The sequence below is a fragment of the Aythya ferina genome (assembly GCF_964211825.1).
Source record: "Aythya ferina genome assembly, chromosome: 2".
Lineage (NCBI taxonomy): Eukaryota > Metazoa > Chordata > Aves > Anseriformes > Anatidae > Aythya > Aythya ferina.
Genome location: NC_140297.1, coordinates 44728184 through 44749185, shown reverse-complemented (window position 1 = coordinate 44749185; position 21002 = coordinate 44728184). Strand labels below are relative to the sequence as shown.

At 46.6% G+C, this 21002-nt stretch overlaps 1 protein-coding gene across 1 annotated transcript; it reads left to right on the top strand.

The window, feature by feature from the left end:
• Positions 1-7551: 7551 nt before the first annotated feature.
• Positions 7552-20497, top strand: MTURN (maturin, neural progenitor differentiation regulator homolog). The gene is made up of 3 exons (XM_084509938.1): positions 7552-7738; positions 12896-13018; positions 17909-20497. Exons 1-3 carry the CDS (start codon positions 7577-7579, stop codon positions 18017-18019), a joined length of 396 nt encoding a protein of 131 aa, XP_084366064.1. The 5' UTR covers positions 7552-7576; the 3' UTR covers positions 18020-20497.
• Positions 20498-21002: the final 505 nt, after the last annotated feature.

The following is a 21002-nucleotide window of genomic DNA, read 5'->3' as shown; positions in this document are numbered from 1 at the left end:
TTTCTCCCATAATTAGAATTGTTTCTGTATTAATAGTCAATAATGACTTAAAGTGGTTCAATTAGACTGTCATAATTTACAATATAGTTACTATTTTTCTTTAGTATTAAAGGTTGGCTTCCAAGGGGACAACTTCAGTCGTGTCATCCGTCTCAGATGCCCTAAAATATGATCGTACCAGCACCCAACCTCATGTTTGAAGCCTCAGTCATGGGCAGAAAGGCAAAACGTGTCCCAGGCCCCAGCTGAGAGCCGTGAGTTTGCAAGAACATGCAGCATCACCCTTACTCCTTCCACCAGAGCATCCCCCTGCTGTCACAAGTCTCGGCTGTGCCGATTTTGTTGAGGAGGCAGACTGACGGGAGAAGGTCAGTTTTGCTGAGTGTTGGTTAGAATAGCTCTAAGCTTCACTAATGGGTGATACACCTATTCTGAAGATATTTTGCCTAGCTTGATTTGCACAATTTGCTTTATCACAGACTGGCCATGTGTCTGTTTATAGTTATGTATAAGATTAGTTTGCTCTGCAAAGCTTTATAATCCTTTTTTTCCCCCTTCTTTCAAAGTCCATTTATATGAATAAAAATGAGGTTCAACAATCCATGTGCGCTTTTATTTTATTTTATTTTTAATTTGGAAGCTAAAAAGAAATGTAGCCTGGAATTACTTGTAATGGAGAACACATTTTCAGTAATTGCCTGTGCTTCATTGTTCAGCGTGTTGTGCATTTCCTGCTAGCAGCTGAGTCATGGAGTTCGCATGGATAACGCAGCTGCCGAGTTGCCATCTTCATGGGATGAAGGCTTGTGCTAGCAACTTTGAGGGTCTCGTGTTCAGCTGGTAAAAATGAATGATTAACATTAAATCTACCTGGTTATTTACAGTGTTTTTTTTTTTGTTGTTGTTTTTTTTTACACACAAATGCATAAATAGGAAAGGAAAAAGGGAAGTGTTGTTGCTTGCCTTAAAAACAGAAGCTGAGATGTTGGGGAGCCATTAGGACGGGCATATAAATGTAAAGTAACTGAATGTCAGTGCACATTGTACACCCAGATCCTGTTCTCAGGAGATAAGCTAACTGAATCCTAGCTCTGGTTTACATGAGAAGGGTGGGCATATAAATTGAAAGGCATCTGTTTAGCTATTTCTTCCTATTCCAGCTGCTTATACTCCCTTTCCTTGTTTTGTAATTCCATTATTTCTAGCACGGGTGCTATCTGCAGCCAAAGTCCAGCAGGAATTTTTCGGGAAAAGTTGGAGGATGTTGAAGTGTTACCAATGCATTAGCTGTATTTACCCTTGCCCTGAATTTATTCTATATGACCAAGACCTCATGAATGGATCCATCTTCCTTGTTGGCTTTGCCTTTATGAGGACTAAACGCTGTTATGCTGGACAACCACCAAAAAAGTGGCAAAGTATGAGGGGGAAATACCTAAAGATGCTGTTGCTTATTATAGAGGGTGCTCTCTAACTGAGCATCATGGTTGAAAATAAAACTCGTTACTAATATTGTGCTGTGGCTGGGAGAGAAGCTTGGAGAAAGTCATTAAAAATATCTTGCTAAGGGCATTTGCACTTTGTAGCAGCTTTGAGGGTAGTACTCAGGAGCCTGCATCTCCTGGCCTTGTGGCATCATGAGCAAAGCCTGGGTACGATTTGGAAACAGCAGGTTAGGAGCATATTGACACTCACAGAAACATGGGTTTCCAATTCACTTGGACACTCCTGAACATCTCACTCCGTGTCTCTTGAGAAATGTTTCCATTTGGAAAATTAATTTGGATGTATTTCCTCTGTGATTTAATTCTCCTGAACTTCTGCAAAAACTGGGCTTTCTGAAGGGTGGAGTGCAGAAATGCACTAAATATAATGTTGATTCATGCGTGAACCTTGCATGAAAATTTTGACCTGAATTTCTTTCCAGACCAGCTAGCTTTGTGGTAGGTGTCTATGTGAAAACCTTTGGGGCACTGTTGTACATGGCCTGGGCTGAAGGAAAGCTTTCCCTGCACACTGCAAATATGATATAACATCCACTTCTGTGCAGCCCCAGCCAGCCTCTGAACTCTGCCATTGCCCCTTTGTAACTTGGGGCTTGGCTTTTTCCTCCACAGCTCCGATACTTCCTTAGCATTTTCCTACTGCCACACTTTATAATCATTAACAAAAACAACCAAGCATATGCTCAGAAAAACAGCTACAAAATACCTTTGTGAGCAGCACATTCGGGTCAGTCAGGGGATTGTCATGGTCTGTTGTCCTGGCTTCTGTCAGGCTCTGGCCATACAAGACCTGGGCACTCATCATGCCTAAAAAAACCACCACAGGTGGCCAAAATTTTGTAAGCATATAGGTAAAGCATCTTTGTCTTTTGCATAAATCTGAAAGAATTAATCTGTGCAGTAAACCAGGGTTACCATAGAGCTGGTTTTTGGAAGGGACTGTTCTGAGGGTCAGGTTCAATTGGTATCTTTTCCCACAGCAGAAACTGGTGCTCTCCTTTGCCTTAAGACAAGATGCAGATTGAACCTGACCTGCTACTGAGGCTGGAGGCAGGATCACATATAAACTGGTGTCAACAAGACTAAAAAGCCCCTAATTAAACATTAGCCAGTCAAGATAGCAGGTTTGGTGGTTGGTTAATCCAGCCCGTCCGCTCGCTTCCCAAATGCCCCAAGAGATTTTGAGGTGCAGTAAATATCCCATAGCTGTGCCTGCATTAGCAAGTCGCATGGCCTGGGAGTGGAACCATAATGTAGAAGGGTGCTGAGTTTACACTGCTCACACTGTGCCTTTCACCCGACAGGAATCCACTTTGTGTGCCCTCTCCGTGATGCAAACCAAAGCATGGTAAGTGGGGGATGATTGGGGCATTCACTGGGTGAGAGCTCTGCTGACCTGAGCTGAACACTAATGTGGAGGCACCCTCTGTGAGCTGGCCCCCTGCCAGCTTCTCTGCAAAAATACCAGGATAAGGAGCACGTTAAGAAATACTGCTTAATCCCAGGAGCATAACGTTAAGCTTTATAGCTAGGGCATTAATATATGAATCATGCTGAATAATAGCACGCCATCAGCGAACTGAGAAGCTCATATTTCCACGAATGTTAAGGCATGAACAGCGTTCCTATGTTGTACCCACAAATAAATCTCCAGCTGACGGTTAAGTAAGGCGTGAAGTGACCGTGGCAAATCAAAAGGCAGAGCTAGGACCAGGCTGCAGGTTTTCTCACCCAACGCCAGCCTCATTCCCTTGCCATCAGCACAGGACTGTCCCACACAGGACAGTTTCCAAACAGAGTTAAGTTCCCAAACATGCCTGACTTTCAGAGAAGAGCTTTCAATTGCAGATAAATGATGGATGGTTTTTGCTTTTAGCAGCTGAGGCTACGTTGTGGGGGGACACAACTTCCTTTTCCATGGGGTGTGATGTCTTCATTTGGCTAAATTTAATGGCAGTCACTGCTGGTGCTCAGTTTTCCATCGTTCTTCCCCTAAAGCAAGCGACCGTGCCCCCGATGTTATTTCTAGCATCGCTGTGGCCCTGCTGGCAGAGCAACAGCAACCCAAGTTTGGACAAGGTCTGGGCCAGCATCTGTGCTTGGGAGGAGACCCTCGGGGTGCAACGTGCCAGATCCTGCTGTATCTGTGTCAGTTCACACCAGTGCTCATATCGGTATCTTTTTTTTTTCCCCTCTGTAGACAATGCAGCCAGTCTTCCTCTGCTTCTGCCAGCCTTTAGAAGGAAAATAAATCTCTGTAGTTAAAATCACAAGTCCTCGTAAAAAACTGCTTGTGCCCAGAAAGCTAAGCGTCGGAGCTTGCCTGAAGCTTAGGAAGAAGTGGCATCTTTTTCAATAAATTTACATCTCTAAATAGATGATAAGTGTTGAATCAATTTCCATATGTTTAAAATAGCAGAGCATTAAGTATTCTGGCACTTCAAGCAATCAACTAATTTGGGACTATTATGAGAATATCTTTTATACTAGTGGAGCAATTCATCGGAAAAACAGGGACAGCGTGCATCTCTGTGCCCTTTCGATATCATAAAGGACAGCAAATCGACAAGAAATCCTATTTGTTTGCCTGAGGAGGTTACAGTGTCTTATGACACTCCGGTCTTTGCAAAATCAGCTTCCAGCTCTTCACAAAGTAAGAGAGAGCAAGACAAGATGCAAGGGCAGAGGCTGTCCAGGGCTCTCCGCCTGGTTTCTCCCATCCCTGCCTCCAGGCTGGGATGGATCTCTGGCCACATCCAGCTGGCTGTGTGCTGACCCTCAGCCTGAAACAAAGCTCAACACTTTGTTCCTACTGTCACGTTCATGTATGAGATGACAGTCGTAATGTCACGAGCATTAAATGCATAAAGCCAGTGCTTCGGAAAGTTTCAAGGAAAATGAATGCCTTTAAAATCAGCTGGTGTTTTTTACCATGGTGCTGCTGGTCTGGATGTCAAGGGCAGCAGAGCCTTGAAAACTGCCTGCCTGCAGGGCTAGGAAGATAACAGTGCATCACATTGCATTCTCCCTCACACTTAGCACACGATCTTTCTAGTCCCAAAAAATGGGGGCTTGGATGAGGACAGATTTGGGGTTGTTTGATGACTTTTTTCATTTCAGTTCTTGTCCTGGAAAAGGCGATCCCACTGGGGTGAGCTGCTAACTAGCAAGTGGATTGTTCTTGCCCAGACCTTCTTCACTATTTACGTGTTGATTTCTTACTGCCAAAGCAATAAGAAGTTCAGCCACTGACTTCAAAAGGGGGATGTCAGGACTCGTGGGAGCAGCAGGATCTTAATTCTTACAGCTTTTTAGCTAACATTTTTGGGAAGTTTAAAACTTAATTGGGAAACCATGCATTTCTAATTCACCTTCCCTCCGCAACAGCTTCTTGGCTTGGATCACTCTTCACAGTTTTCTTGCTCTTTCCTCAACTCCATTTACCATGGTGATGGGATAAGGAAAGAAAATCACAAATCCCTGTCTAGATGCTCTGGAAAGCTGGGCATCCTCAGGAGCAGGAAAACCAGGTGGGAAAAAAAATCACAAGGCACCATCCAGGGATTTTTCACTTTCTACCTCAATGTTGGCTGTCGCTGCTAGGTGCTCACCATCTAAAAATCAATCTCGTGGGCAATACTCAGCTTGAGGCCCTGGAAGACCCATTGCACTGCTGTGGTAAGACATTTAATGCTCTTACAAACATGTGTTTGTGATGGTGGATGAGACTCTGGACATAGAAAAAACATGTTGAGAATGAGCTTGTAGCAGCAACGGTAAGAAACTTTTTGTTTTTCAAGGTCCGTGGTGTGAACAAAGTCTGTGAGGGGTTGGCCATGAGCCCTAATGGGACCAGCCTCCCTTACCAACTTTTTTTCCCCAAGGGATTTTCTTTTTTGGAGTTAGGGCAGCAGTCTTTCCTTAAGAGACCAATCTGTGGAGGCAGCGTAAAGATGTACGAGAACGGTCTGACACAGCACAGCAATTACGGGTCCCATCTCTAATAATTTACTGGAGCTCGCCCTACTGCCCTTTCTGCATTTAGATCGGCAGAAGGGTGCATAATGAGGGCCACAGGAGGACAATCGGGTTCTTAGAGCTGGTCAAGCGAATTAAAGTGAATTACTTGGCAGTTCACCAAAAGCAGACCAAAGAGGGCTCTTCAGGAGGGAAAAAAAAAAAAAAAATGAGAGAGAGAGAGAGAGAAAGAAAAATACTCTTGAAAGTGGCCAGTCCACAGGCTGCATTTGTCAGATTTAAGACCTGTCGTAGAGGAGGACAGTGGCTCAGTGTTTTGTAGAGACACCAAACCTGTGTATTACCAGAATTCACCTGTAAAATGCAAGTATTTATAACCATGCCAGTTGAATCAGAACTATAGCAGTCCCATGCTCTTTGTTCCTGATACTCTCCACATGCAGTTGAAGGTTGAGATGCTGTTTCCAGCAGGAGGTGGTTACTGGTGAGCAGCATCCTTTTAGGATGACCTCGCAGCATTGCCCTGACCTCATGAAGGCCTGGCTCGGGGTGGTGGAAAGCCCTGGGGCTGCTGCATCCCGGAGGGAGATGGAAGTGGCCATGCATCCCTATAGTGTGGGGGGAAATTTCCACAAGACTTTTGCCACCGCTCCACAGCCCAGCACCTCCACAGGTCTCCTCCTAACACCACCAGCATCACTATTTGTACAGCCTGCTGCTGGGGTACAGGTGGGAAGGGCAGCGAGAGCTGTCACACATGCAAAAATAAATAAGCAAGGCCACTGGATTTGAGTGGCTATGCTGCCAGGCATGACAAAGGCTGCTGCAGCGTGTGCTGCAAGAAGATCCTTAAAGCCTCATTCAAAATCTGCCAGCTTCCCTACCCCACAGAAGGGAGATAACGCACAATGCATTCTTCAAAGTGGCACTTTAAGGGCTAAAAAGATGTTCATATGGGGCTTTGAAAATGCACATAAATCACAGGTGCTAACACCATGAAGCAGCAAGGACAAGCACCGTTCTCACCCTGCATTCTCCACAAGCTTTGGGGGGCGACCCAAAAAGAGGTCTGTGGTGCTGGCACCCTGCCCACAGGTTGCAGGCATGCTGCCACCCAGGCCAAGAGTTTGGGAAGATTTGGTGTTTTCACTGCACCTTGGAGGCCCAGAGCACAGCTCCAGGTGGGCGAGAAGCGCTTGGCGCCTTCTGCCCGTGGAGTGACATCCGTAGTGCCCCAGAGCATCCTCATGAGAGTGCCAGTGGTGGGTTTTGCTGCCCTGCTTGGCATCACCGGTTGCTTTTGCAGCGGTTGTGTGATTTATTTGTCACCTAGCTGATGTGTGCTGTGTGTGACACTGACCCCGTTGGCTAGGCGTTGGGTGCCCACTACGGAAAGCAGTTAAACACCTCTCCGGGGACGAGCAGCAGCTGCTGGGTGGTATTTAGGTGGTGTTGCCTTCACCGGTGCAGCCACGTCTACCTGCTGCTGGGACCAGGCTCCGTGCTGCCAGGTCACCTCCCCGAGCCCCAAACCCACCCAGTGCTGCGGGGATTCCTTCTTCCTCGCGATGCAAACCCAAGGCCGCTCTGCAACGCATAGCTCAGCTCTCGCATCCCGTACGCCTTGCCAGACGTGCAGACGGCCACCTGGGACCGGCGAGAGGCTGGCGTGGGGAACCCAACCTCATCGCCCAGGCTCCGAGGCTTCCCCACGTCACGGGACGGGGACGGCCGGCGCGGCGTGGCAGCCACCAGCAACTCGCAGCCAGGAGCTCAGGCAGGACGCGCAGGAGGGGACCCTTTTAAAAGGCTTTCTCTTTAAAACACAGAAAGGGGAAGGGAAAAAAAAAATAAAAATCTGGAAAGACAGAAAGAAAAAAAAGGAAAAGAGCGAGGAAGCGGCTTGCTGGGCGTCCTCCTCCCCCAAGCAGCGCTGCTTTTTGGGGGTACCCCCTCCCCTCCCCTAGGGTCTCGCTGCCTCCGGGGGCCACCCCGGTCCCCTCGGCCGGGGCGGGGGCGCGGCGGGGGCGGGGGCGCGGGGCGGGGGCGCGGCTCTGGTCGGCGGCGCTGCCGCTGCCGGGGGCTCGCCGGCGATGGCTTTCGAGGCGCTGGCGGAGGCTGCGGAGCGGTGGTGCGCCCGCACGCCCTTCCAGCTCATCGCCGCCGAGGAGACGGAGAGGCGCATGGACTTCTACGCCGAGCCCGGGGTCTCTTTCTACGTCCTCTGCCCGGAGGCCGCCTGCGGCGACAATTTCGTGAGTGACCCGCGGGGGCGCGGGGAGGGGGGGCTCGGGGAGCGAGGTGGCACGGAGGGGAATGGGGAGACCCCCCCCCCTTCTCCTCAAGTCCTGCCGGCTTCGGGACGGGGATGTGCCGGGGGCTGGGGGTGGCCCCCGGAGGGCTGCGGGGCCCGGAGCCTCCCCTGCGCGCAGGGAGAGCCGCAAAATGGAGTCCGCGGCCGGTGCGGGGCGGCCCCGCGGGCAGGGACCAGACATCGACCCCCCCTCCCCATCCCCGGACCCCTTTCTCCATCCCCGGACCCCTTTCTCCATCCCCGGACTCCCCTCTCCATCCCCGGCCCCTCCTTTTCCTTCTGCCCCCCATCCCCCGGGGGCGCGATGCTCCCCGCCTGGCCGCCGCTGCTGCTGCCTCCCCCTTCCCCGACCTCCCCCCCCGGGGGGCTGGGGGCTTGCAGGGCTGTCACGGCAAATGGAGAATGGGCAGGGATAAAATGGAGTCGGGATGACAGCAGGCCCCCCCCCCCCCCTCCCCGCAGCTCCACACAGGGGCAAAAGGAGGGGGGGACCCGGCTGTCGCCCCCCCCAGTGGCAGGGTGCAGCGGGCAGGTGGCGGTGCCCTCCCCGCCGGGCTCCCGGAGGAGTTGAACAGCAAGTTTGTGCCGAAGGAAGCAAGGGGGGGGCTCTCCTCCTTGTCCCCGTGGGCAGCAGGAGGGCAGCGGGTCCCAAAGTGGCCCCTCGCCACGGGGGCTGCAGGAGCAGGGCGCTGGTGAAGCGCTGCCGAAGGCTTTTCGTCCTCGGTGATGGTTGGGGCATCGTGGCTCGCGCCCCGCCTGCGGTGACTTCCATCCCTGGGCCCGCTCGAAATGTGCCTCGTAATCCCCTTCGTGGCAGGTGAGAGGATAGAGGTTTGACAGCTGGGCTAACGGGAACAAAGAGTGGCAAAGGGACGACCCCGAGACCTCAAATCCCAGTGAGCGGGGACGTTCGTTTGTGTCGGGCTGAGTTAGGAAGGAAGGGATCCGCAGCTGCCTTACACATCTGCCCAGGGATACACGAGACCTTCAACTGCAGGCCTGGATATGCCAAGGCGACACCTCAGGGCATGGGGGACAGCCCAGCACCCACATCCCTGCACCAAACCCATGCTCATTCCCTTCTGGAGATGCCCCTGCCCAGACAGAGCCATTCCTGCTGGACCCTCAGGCAGGGATGCGCGTGAAGCCAGCTGCAGGGCACGGCTGAAGTTGTTGTTGGCTGCTAATGGTGTTGGAAATTGCAAAGCAAGCTCGTTATTTTTCTTAGACGTGCCTTGTTTCATCCTATACTGCTCGGTAATCGAGAGAACCCTCTCAAAACAAAACCTAGTCAGCTAAAAAAAAAAACAACCCAAAGCTCAAGCAGTTTCAGACCCTGCTCCCCTGCTTCCGTCACAGGCCAATTTCTGTGGGTTTGCAACCATGTTTTCTCTTTTTTTTGTTTGGCAAATATTTTCATTCCAGGGTTGCTGTGGGATGGACTCCCCACCCAAAGCCACCAGTAATAAAACTGAGTAGAGGGGCCAAATTCTGCCATTTTTGGCGTTATTATTTGAGGCACTTTTCTCTAGTGATTAGGCTTTGAAGATAGGCAGGTAGGTGTCGTTCTTAATTCTTTTCCTCTTGATGGTGTCTCTAATGCGATTAAGAACCACTAATGAACTGGTTCACCAGCATCATCTTTTCTGCTCCTGGTGCACGGTGAGGCTTCATTTATGGTCCCAGCTTGGCTGTCTTGTTTTATGCAGTCATTTTCTTTCTCTTTTTTATTTTTTATTTCCTTAGAAGGTAAGTTTACTTTCTCTACATGCAATTACAGGCTAAAGTTTATTTTAAGGAGACTTAATGCAAGCCAAGGGACTGATTCTCCTTTGCACTTGAGCCTCGTTTTGTGGCCCTGGTAACATGGAGGAGAGTGAAGGTAAAAGGAAATGTAACTACAGTTCACAGTGGCACGCTTTATGGTCTTTTTGCACCCTGTAACTCTTATAAAGGAGCCTCACATTTAATAAGCATCTGGTGCCTGGTACCCTTGTTCTCTTTCTTTATGTCCTATTTCATAATAATGTGACTTAAAAAAACTATGTAGGAGGTGCCAGAGAAGTCCATGATAACTCCCTCGTAAGGAGGAAATGATGAGCATGGTGAGTTTAAAAGGGAGGAGGAGAAAGACCGAGAAAGCTTGCCAAGAAGTAACCTGGGAGATAAAAACTGATTTTTGTATAATACCAGAGATTCCAGATCACAACGGCCATAATATTGATTTCCTGAGAAGGTGTCTTTGGGCCAGGTCTTTTAACATGTAGAAGACCCGTCTAGATGCCTACTGCCATTTTCAGTACCACCTGGACACTAAAACTCTTTGAATCAGCATTTTGGATAGCTGAATTATGTACAGGTTAGATCCTGAGGTTCATGGAGGTTCATAATCCCAAAGGATTAATTGGATTTGTATAGCCATAGCCAGTGAGGGTTGAGGTGCTGTTCCTTACAGCCCATCATTTGTTTTGTCACCTTGTTATTGCTAGTATTCAGAGTGAGCAATAAAGCAAATAAAAATACTATGCCACCTTGTTGCAAGATTTCCTGCAAAATAGTTTCTAACAGAGGTCGTGAATCTGAATACTCACCATTAAAAAATAATAATAATAAAAAATAAGGCTTTGCTGGCGTGTTCCACAGGCTAGAACAAGGCGGTCCAGCATCACCGAATCATCCAAGGACACGAGGGGAAACAAGCCCCTCGAGCTGCAGCTCCGTGGATAACCTCAGCTCTGCGCTGTGCACGGCTGCTGAACGGAGTAACTCAGCCACAACCCTGGGTCAGCCGAGGTGGATGCTGGTGGCTGGGTGTGCTTTTGTAGTGACACAAAGCAACCGTGAGCAAAACAGGGCAAGCTTGGAAAACGCATACTCTAGTGATGAGGTTAATATGTTTTTTTTTTTAATTGCACAGCCACGGACGAGTGCTGTGGTCCACCAGAGTGCCAGCAGCCTGCTGCAAAGAGGTTCTCAGGCGCCAGGGTTTTTCCAGGAAAAGCATCTCCGTACGTGCAGTCTCACTGCCTGCTCTGGCTTTCTAAGCAGGAGCTGAATCCTCAAATTGTTTTCCTTGTTTGATTTCGAGCAGCCAAAATTCCTTTTGCAGCTCCTGTGCTGCCTCGGGGCAGCACTGAACGTCCACGGAGATCTGAAGATGCAGCTGAATTTATAGGTGTTATAACACCAGCCATTATTGCGGGTGAGGTGTTTCCTTGGGGGGAGGAGATGTGGTCAAGCCATTCAGGGGCTGATTTTCATTTGTAAGGAAGCTCCCTCCCCCGTGTATAGCTCTGATAGTCGAAGGAGGCCACAATTTACACAAGAATCAGGATGTTAACACTCGTGGTCATTTCATACATATAAACAATTAAAGCAGGATTAGCATGAGTCACGAATTGCCAATCTGGAACATCCAGCCCTCAAGTTTGGCACAAGGACTAGAAGTAATAAAAAGGTTATTGCTAACCCTGCTTATTAAGAGATCATGGGCCAGACCTCCACAATTTTGAGGCTGTTCTTACAACGCTGCGATTTTGAAGAGAGTTCATCTGGTATTTTGAAGAGGGTTCATTTGAGTCCATTTGATGTATCTTCTGCCTTTTTAGGCCATAAAAATCATGAAGCCAGATTTATTTGTTTTTTTAAAAGAGAAGCTGAGATTTGGTTATCTATTTATAGGATTCCGAGGCCCATGGCTGTAAGATGGCATGAAATACCATGAGACTTGTGGTATGTGTCTTTCAGAGCTGGCAAAGCTGTAAAGAACCTGATTGATTGCCAGGCTGGTAAGAGATTACTCTGGGTACATGGAAAGAGCAGGACCTACTTGGGAAGACAGGGCCTTTTCTGAGCAAAACATTTTGCTATGGTTATGCTTGCAAATGCAACAAGCAGCAAAGAAAATGCAGGTTCAGTGAGGTGAGTAGCGCATCAGTGACAGTTTTTTGTCTTAAAGACACAACTTAGGTGGTATTAAGTAGTGTTTCCTTTAGCCAGATGTAAAACTGCACCCCTGGCAGGTGTTCACCACGGAGCAGGCAGGCAACGTGGAAGCCTTATGTTGGGGATGGAAATGTCTGTTATTCTTGCTCTTTCCCTGAATGTTAGTTAAGCTGCAGGGTAACCCACCCCTGTCCCCGCTGAAGCATAACTTGCTGTTTATAGCACAGTAAAAAGCTGCACAGCACTTTGGGGAAAAGAATTGCCGTGCAAAAATAGAGGTATAAGAGTCTCTAACCATTCTTGCAGCATTAGGCTTCCCTGTTTAGCAGGCTGTCTGAGACAGTCCTGTGCACCACGTCTCCAAAAAGAAGGTCTTTAAAAGCGCATGTTAAATTGTGCTGCACGAAGCAGTGTTATCTGAGTGCTTCCTCCATTGCTCACCAGCTCCCTGTTTCAAACAGCATCGTACCAGCAGAAGAAGCATCATTTTGGAGAGAGGCTTCCCAGAGCCAGGCTGGGGAAATGGCCTCTCTCAAGCAAGAGCAAGATGAGAGGAAATATCCCAAATGGGTTTACTTGTGGCTGCCAAGGTCTAGGAGGAGCAAACCTCAAAACAGAGAGAGGAAGGGAGGGAAGTGTGAAGTGTCCGGATGTTGTGGGTGCCCAAACATCTCTCCTTGGCTCTGTGTCCAGTCCATGGTTTTATTTTGCATCTTGTTTTCTTCTGCATCATCGACAGAGTTAGACACCAAATTCCACCTCCAGGGTCACATAGCGCTTGCACCAACACCCGGAGGACAAAGAGCTGCTTTAGCTCTTCCTGAGGGCTTTATGGCAGCAGATGATGCAGAAGGAAAGAAAACCCAATGTGACTTCCAGGTCTAAGCAGGGCTAGTATCAAACAAAAACACCTCTACTTGTAAAACGTGCGTGTGATTTCCCTCCCTGCCTTCTGTTTCGTGGTGTCAGTAACATCAAAGTTCCTCCTCAGAAGCTTGGCCTCTGAAACAGCCCACAGTGCGAGTCCGAACCAAGGGGGGCCCAGTGTACTTTGGCAGATGTTTACAACCTGTCACCTTATAAAACCATGTGGAGAGGTCAGCGTGGGTTCCTGTTAACACCTTCTCTTTCTTGTGTTGCTGTTGGCTTCCAGCACGTGTGGAGTGAAAGCGAGGACTGCTTACCTTTCCTGCAGCTCGCGCAGGACTACATCTCCTCCTGTGGGAAAAAGACGCTCCATGAAATACTGGAAAAAGTCTTCAAGTCCTTCAGACCCGTAAGCGCTTCTTATTTACTTCTAAATTTCAGTTGTCTGTGACTGTCGGTACAGTAGTAGTGGATGGGGCAAAGCAGTTCTTCTCCTTACTTCTCCAGTCAGTGCCCATGTGCAGGGGTGTTAGCACATCAGTCTCTATCAGGCATTTGCAGATTGCTTCTCAGAAGCCATCTGCCTTCTTATTTCCAGCTATGAATGTGAGAGAATGAGATGCCTGCCTGGGGTGGGAAGCCAACTGGTGCTGCAGCCGGTGGCATGCAGTCTCTGCATGGGGATGGCATCGCTGCCTCCCAGGAACGGGGCACGAGTCAGGCACTTTGCACCAGAGTGATTTCCCGGTACTGTAAGTTGGGAATTTTGCAAGGACACCAGTGATGGTTCAGCTTTTGCTCTTAGGATGGCTGCCACTTGATACTTGCTAACGCCATTTTAGTCAAAGCTTGGGAAGAGGCCGGAGCCAGAGCTGGGTTTGGTGCGGAGTGGGGCTTATATTCTTGTCTTTCACTAGTTTGTGGCTGCTCAGCTTTCTCTGTCCTTGTTTGACACTAAGATTTGGGTGGAAGCCTGTTTTTTGTCAGGGTGAGGTGACTTTGTTGGGCTGGCTGTTGTGCTCCATCTGGTTTGCCAAACCCTCCTCTTGCACAGCCTCTCCTTTGGGAAGGACGACTCAAATGCAATAATTACAGTAAATGCAGCAGTCAGATACAATAACTAAAGCTTGACTGCTGGTAACTCACTGATCTTGACATGACCTGGGCTGAACGGACAGGCTGGTGCAGAGGAAAGAGGAGCTTCATCGCTAGGCCCATGCTTCATCCCTGCATCTCCCTTGGTGTCTGTGGCAAAGCTGACCAAAAACTTAAGTGAACATGCAGACAGCTTCCCCTCCTCTGTTTTTCTGGCTGACTAATCACGAAGACTGAAAATTTATCCCAAGTATTTGGAGCGAAAGGGAGTGGTGATATGAAAACACTGGGCCTCCCCACGTTGCACCCTTGCGTTGCCGTGGAAAGCCACAGCTGGTCGACATGAAAGAGCATAATTTTAAAAAATCCTCTGAGAGACTGGAAATAAATAGAACAGATGCACACTTTTCTTAGAAAAATCTGGAAATCTGATCCTTCAGAACAGCTGCTTGTAATTGTGAAAACATACAAAAATATAAATATGTTTCCCAGAACAATATTCGGCTCATGGATCTTCATAGCTGTTTTCTCCCCCTCTGAAAAACTGTGTCTTTGAGGAGAGACTTCCATTGGTCTAAGTAAAGAGGACTTCAAAAAGACTTAATTAAATTGGTACAGATCACTTACTTCATTTTAAACCGCATTTATTTCAGTGTAGCTTATGTTGCTGAGAAATTGGCTTCAGTCAAACCAAGTTAAGCTACTTCAGGATAAAAGGGTTCAAAGCCAGGGGAACCATTATGCTAATTCAGTCTGGGCGCTTCGTTAACATGTCAGATTTTACCCGATGACTCCTGTAACCAAGCACACAGGCTGTGGTTGAGCTGGAACATATCTTTACCAGAGACATCCAGTCTGGATGTGAAGGCCTCAGATGATTTCAAGGGTACAATACTACTGGGCACAAATCATTAGTTACACTCTTCTGAAAAAAAAAATCTTTTATTTATAATTTTATTTATAATTTTTCTAGTTTTGCTTCTAGTCTGTTGAATTTCGTTGTGTTTTTGTCTGCTCAAGAATAACATCCTCAGTTACCAGAGCCCTCCTGCAGACTGCAAAGTCCCGCTTCATTTTCTCTTTGAGGTACCACAAAGATAGTGTATGAGATTCTCCTTTGACTTAGTACCAAGGGGTTTGCATTGGTTGTAACGAAGCTGGTTTTATCATTCAGTGAATAGTTGTGTGTTGACAAGTCTAATGAGAAATGTATTGACATTTTTCCTGTCTTGTAATTATTAAAAACAGCACACACGTGGTAGGATAGATTTTAAGAAGTAAGGAATAGTACAGTAGGTATATGGAAACTGTTATTTTACACCATTTTTCAGTTTTATTTTTTTACACCATTTTTTCAGTTTTTTTCAGGTTTATTTTTCAGTGTGGTTGTATGCCAGCTTTTGGTAAGAGGCATTGCCACACTGGTTTCACGAGTCTGTGCCTTTAAAAGTACTAGGTTATTTGTATCAGGGCACTTTGAAAGAGTTAAGAAAGACATAAAAATAAAAAAATGCCTGAGGGAAATGGCACTAACCTGAAGAGTTTGCAGAGAACCAGAAAGTGAGTCATAAAACTTAGCAGGATTCCTGCACTGAGCTTACCGCTGGTCTAAAAGCCTGCGTCCAAAGTGGGGAGTCTGCAGCGTAAAAGCCATTTACCCCAAGTTCATTGGATTTGTATATGTCCCATTGGCCTCCCTGTACTTCCAAAAAATACCTAGCAGATGGGTATTTTGGCCAGCAGGAATAAGGAGATGTAGTTCACGCTGTGCAGCTACTGGTTGTCCTTCTTCCCTCCTCACCACCCTTCTGTTGTCCTTCTCCCCATGTCCCCACCTGACAGTTTTGTTCTCTTTGCCTATTTGGCTAATGGATCAGCTCTCTCTTTTCCACACCTTTTTTTTTTTTTTTCTTTTTTCTTTCAATTAAGTCCTTCCCAGTCCGCCATAGAGATGATACTTTAGTGAACGAAGTAGATATGGACTAGAAGCAGACATGAGAGTTGGTCTGGGGTCAGCTCACACCTTCATCATCTTATCTTGTCCCCAACTTTTACTTTACCTCCTCCTGTTTTGACCAAATTTGTTTGTAGAGCTCTCTTTACCTGATCCTTCCTCCTTGGGGTCAAGATCTTGGCTGATTTGCCACTGCAGTGCAGAGACCAGTAAGTGTTTAAGGGTGGTGAGGGACAGCAGAGGTGCCAGGTGTCCTTGAAAATCCTACCTCGAAAGCATCCACGAGAGAGCAAAACTGTGCCTCCCTTGGAGGAGCATCCCATCCTGTCCCCATCCTTCCTACCCTCAGTAAAACTTAACTGAGGTGGGTGGTGGCTTTGATCCTGATGTTCACCATGCCAGGGAGGGGAGAGCTGGGTGTCCTGAGGGTGAAACTAAGGGGGATGTGTGAAAAACAGAGACCTGTAGGCTTGAGAGCCTTTTTGGTTCTTGCGGTGTATGTTGTGGATTTTATTATTTTTTTTGTGCTAGTTTTGCACATAAAAGGCTTCCAGCATCCCGTAAAATGAAAATGGGGCTCTCAATCCTGTGGCTCATTTCCCTGCAAATGAGGGAGGAATTATTAGTGGAGCTGGGCAAAAAAAAAATGTGATCAAAGCTCTTTCTGCCGGTTGATGTAAACGGAGCAGTACGACACACAAATCTAATTTGAATACACCAAATCAGTTGAGCGACGATAATACTGAGGGAAAAAAGAGAGAAGTCTAGAGGCCTTGCTTTTACATTTTAAAAACTGTTTTAATTTTAGCTTAAAAATGAAAGAAAGCCCCCACATCCTGAAAATGAACCGTGTCATTTCGTGTTCACATTCTGCAGTTCAACATAGGATTTGAAAAATACGTATGCATGGGAGTATTTTTTTCTGTTTGTTCTGCTCAGAAGACAAGAACGCTTCAGCTGGGGTCTCTCTGTAAGTATTTTTAAAATGCGAAGGAGGGATGTAGTCAGCAAATTCTCCTTCCATTTTGCTGCTGAGAAACCCTGCAACTAAAAAAATGTTTTTCTCACAGTGACGGTGAAGAATACATGGACCTGGAAGCTAATTCTCTGTAATTGTCCACCAAATCATTTTGAAGGTTAATTGTGGACTAAATTAGTGTAGATCCCTAAAAATCTGCCTCGTCACAACCATCTGATTTTTATACTACCACCGAGCAAGCATCACTCGTGATTTTTCTGGTTTTGTCTCCTTTGAGAGATAGCAGCTGTGTCGCACTCCAAACAGGGTGTTGCACACACGTGTCTGTGCTGCTCCTCCAGCCCTGGCAAGCTAAATACGCAGTATTCCCAGTAATGACTGGCATGTGGTTTTGCTTTGCGGATATTAACAGCTGGTAGTATAGGATTCTAATACGAGATTTCCAGAGCAGATCCATTATTTTGGTTATCGTTTGGTTTATCTGTCTTCTTGACTTCTGTTGGCTTGGCAGCCTTTTGGAAGAGATGGGAAAAGTTCAAGCACTGTTATTTGCTCCTTCTCCTGTGGCAAGCAAATGCCATGGCAGTGATCTGAGCTGTCAGATGGAGGCATCCAAACATCCTCCAAGGAAAATGAACTGGCAGTTCTTCAGAAGCCCAAATCTAATTTGCAGAAATTTAAAGGGATTTGGGCAACTTTCAGTTGAGCACACAGTATTTGTTACGGAGGTTGCTTCACCCGGCAAGCAAGCAAGTCCTCATCTAGTGTGGTGGAGTGAAGAGTTCAGGAAAAAGCAGCTAACGTGGTGGGATCCTTGGGGTTTTAGGGACACCGCCTACTCCCCACTAGCCAGTTCTGCATGAGGATGGTTTAATTTTTGCCCTGTGGATGGTTACAGAACACAATCTTAAATCAAGTTAACTACTGCTACACTATAATCATGGTTTGTTCTGAAGTTAAACCACTGCCAGGTCTAAACACTCAAAAAATTGTGATACGACCTCAGGGACAAAGGCAGAGCTTTTCAAAAGCGCTTTGCTTTGGTTTTATTTATCTTCTGGTCTCTGAGCACTTAATTTGGTGTGAGGATGCATTTTCAAACCTTTCTCTATCACATGAGGGAGAGAAAGGGAGTCGAGATTGTTATGTAATGCTGTTATTCTAGGATTTGAGGTTTCCAAGAAGTGACATCTAGGTATTGTGGGAAGATTTAAAGCGAAACTGCACGAGTGGGTAACTCACTGTTACATGGTCTTTTCTCTTCTTTGTAGCTTCTTGGGCTTCCAGATGTTGACGATGATGCATTTGAAGAATATAACGCAGATGTGGAAGAAGAGGAACCAGAAGCCGATCACCAACAAATGGGTGTCAGTCAGCAGTAATTTGCAGAGAAGCTGAAAAATGGGGAATCTTTTGGTACCAGGTGGGATCAGGTGGTCCCACACTAGCCTGTTCGATTTAGCACATTACATGGGGATATCTGGCTCCCAGGATAAAAGTTTTCCTTTTTTTTTTTTTAAAGAAATAATAATAATCTGTGATGAGCTTTGCTAAGAAGCGACCTGAATTTTGCTCCTGCTTCAGTGGGGTTTCTATGGAGTTGTCTTGGTAGCATTCTGCCATTGCCAGTCTAGAAGTAGTTTCGTTGCTGACTGTCTCCTTGATTTGTGCTCGAGAGTAACATTCACTGACACGAATGTAGGGTACTTTGAATGTAGGAACCATGGGGCTGGGGTACCGAGTACTCACACGTAACCTCTCGGGGGAAGTCTGTGCAGAGAGTAGATGCAAGCCTCACTTTTAGTTTGACAGCTTTGTTTTTTGACTCTACTACCAGACAGAACGCCAAATTTTGAGAGGTTTCTCCTGAAAAAAGCACACATTAGTTTAACAGTGGTCAGTACTGCAGAAGTGCTCGTGAAGGCTTGACAAAAATGATGGGAAGTGGGAAATCCAAGGGAGTATTTGAGTCAGACGTGTTAATGTCATTTTACTGACACCTGAGTTTACAAGAGATTGGATTAATAACTGGGAGTAATTAGAGCTGTGGTATCAACAGTACACATCATAATGAACCTGGGTAGTCTCACACCATATAATCCAAAGCCAAATACTGTTTTTATACAAATTCAATCAATTAAATCAGCCATTGCATATCCCACTTCTGCATGAAAACCAACTCTAAGCTTCATGGTTTTTAAATAACCGGTTAATTATTATGTCAATCTTGCAGCATTGTCAATTGAAGTGCAACTTAACTTGGAAGCCATAAGGGTATAAACCAGCATCTGGCTCTTAACGTTATGCTGGACTTTTTCCTCACGCTGGGCCTTTGAGCTGATCTGGGCATTTCCACCTCTGCGGAGGGGAGCTAAAATACTACCCAAGCAGGAAGGCCCCTCGTATTTTGTACCTACTTTGCATGGGGTTAAGTGGCTCCAATGAGTGCCAGACTGTGAAGATGCAGGGTCTCTTATTTACATGCCTTTTGTACCGAAAATATAAGAAGCAAAGCGATTCTGTTGTAAGACAGATATTTTCCGTGATAGATCAAAATGTTTCTAAATTAATTCCTTCTTTTTTTTTTTTTTCCATTTTTTAATGGCAAAATGAAGGCCACACAGTTCAAGAGCCCTTTTATACAGAATTAGCTTTATAAAATCAAAAAGTGAGTGAAGAGAAAATGCTTGGACAACTCCCAGAAACAACTCATGCCATTTTGAAAACCCTGTTGGTAGCAACAGCTCCTTGTCCATAGACTTTTTAAAGACTTTTTTTTTTCAAAGTTACTTAAGAGAGTAAGTTTTCTTGGGGGTTTACATTTCTGATGATGGGTTGAGAGATGCATAGCTCTTGATTTTTCCAATCTGGGGCAAAGACCTTCCATAGCCAGGATGGTGTGCGGTACCTGATTACACACAGAAGTGTCTGCAATGCTTTAAAAGTCCAAGTTTAAAAATATTATAAAAAAAAAAAAAGTGGAAGAGAAACAGAGCTTAATGAAACTTTGTACATTCTTTCGGCATGCAGGCATAAACATGATAGTTGCAACACGTTTTCTATGGACTAGTGACGTGAGAACTGTGGCAGTTCATTGTATAGCACTGTACAGCAGCAATAGGCTTTTCGCTTACGGAAATAAAGTGCAAGAACAGTGGTTTCCATCCCTGCTTTAAATCCCTACGTTTCTGTTCCTCTCCATCTCAAAAAGATGCCATAACCTTAAGAACCTTGCTTCGGGAGAAGCTTTCTCTTTGTAGCATCCAGTCCTCCAGCTGTGGCTCGTGCAAATGGAAGCGAATGGGGCCGGCTTTCCCCTGCTGCAATGCCAAGCAAGAAATAATTTACAGTAGCACAAGCTATCGATTGAATTGTTAATGAGCGGTTGAGCATTAATATGGTTGTATGCAAACATAAAGCTGTAAATTATGTAGATACATTATTTCCTGCATCCACTAACTCACTTTTTTTGTTGGAATGCCATATGCCGTTGGAGTGACCTCTGCACCAGAATGCAAGTGCGTGGTAGCTGGGGACCCTCCTGCAGCTCCCAGCCCTGCAAAATCCCCACTGCAGCCAGCAAGATTTCGTTGAAGCAAAACTCCAGAGGGTGCACGAGGCTCGGCCCTGCAGAGAGCTGCACGCTCGTGTCCCCTGTCACGCTGCTGGGAGCCGAATGCGTGGGACCCCCACCGCCGAACTGAAGCACTACCAGGCAGCACTAACAATAAACTGGAATTTTATACGTAGAAAACGTAATTGACGTGTGTATTAAATGTGAATGAGCATTAATATAGAATGTATTTTATCAAAAAATATTGATTGCTTACTTTGACCAAATACATTTCTGTATTACCATGTTACTTGTTCCATACTTAACCAAACGACGCAGGAGATGTGGAGCTGGCTTCATTGTATCACAAAGTGTTTATATATTTTATTCCTATTTTATTTTTTCCTCACTGCCCCCTTTATTTTGAGGTTAGTAGCCTTTCGATAATTAACCAGGGGCAGCATGACCCCTGGCTGGGCTGCCAGACTGAGGTACTGGATTTGTGAACACATGCGTGAATGCTCGTGCATCTGGGGGCTTGGTGAGAAAATGTGGGCAGCTCTGCCACTGCCTTGCTCCGAGCTTCGGGCACATCTCAGCAGCTGGGTGTCCGTGAAATCCAGGGGGAGCAGAGGAGCTTCTTTGAAAGTCCCACCAGCAGGGCAGCCCTTTGTAAAAGGGGCTGTTCATATTATTTGCCCACCAGTGAATGCATCACTTTTAGATCTGTGGGTGAGAAGAGGTACGCTGAGCACAGCCAGCACAGTGCAGCCTGGGGGCTCAGAAAAACGAGGGATGCCAGGGGGAAGAGC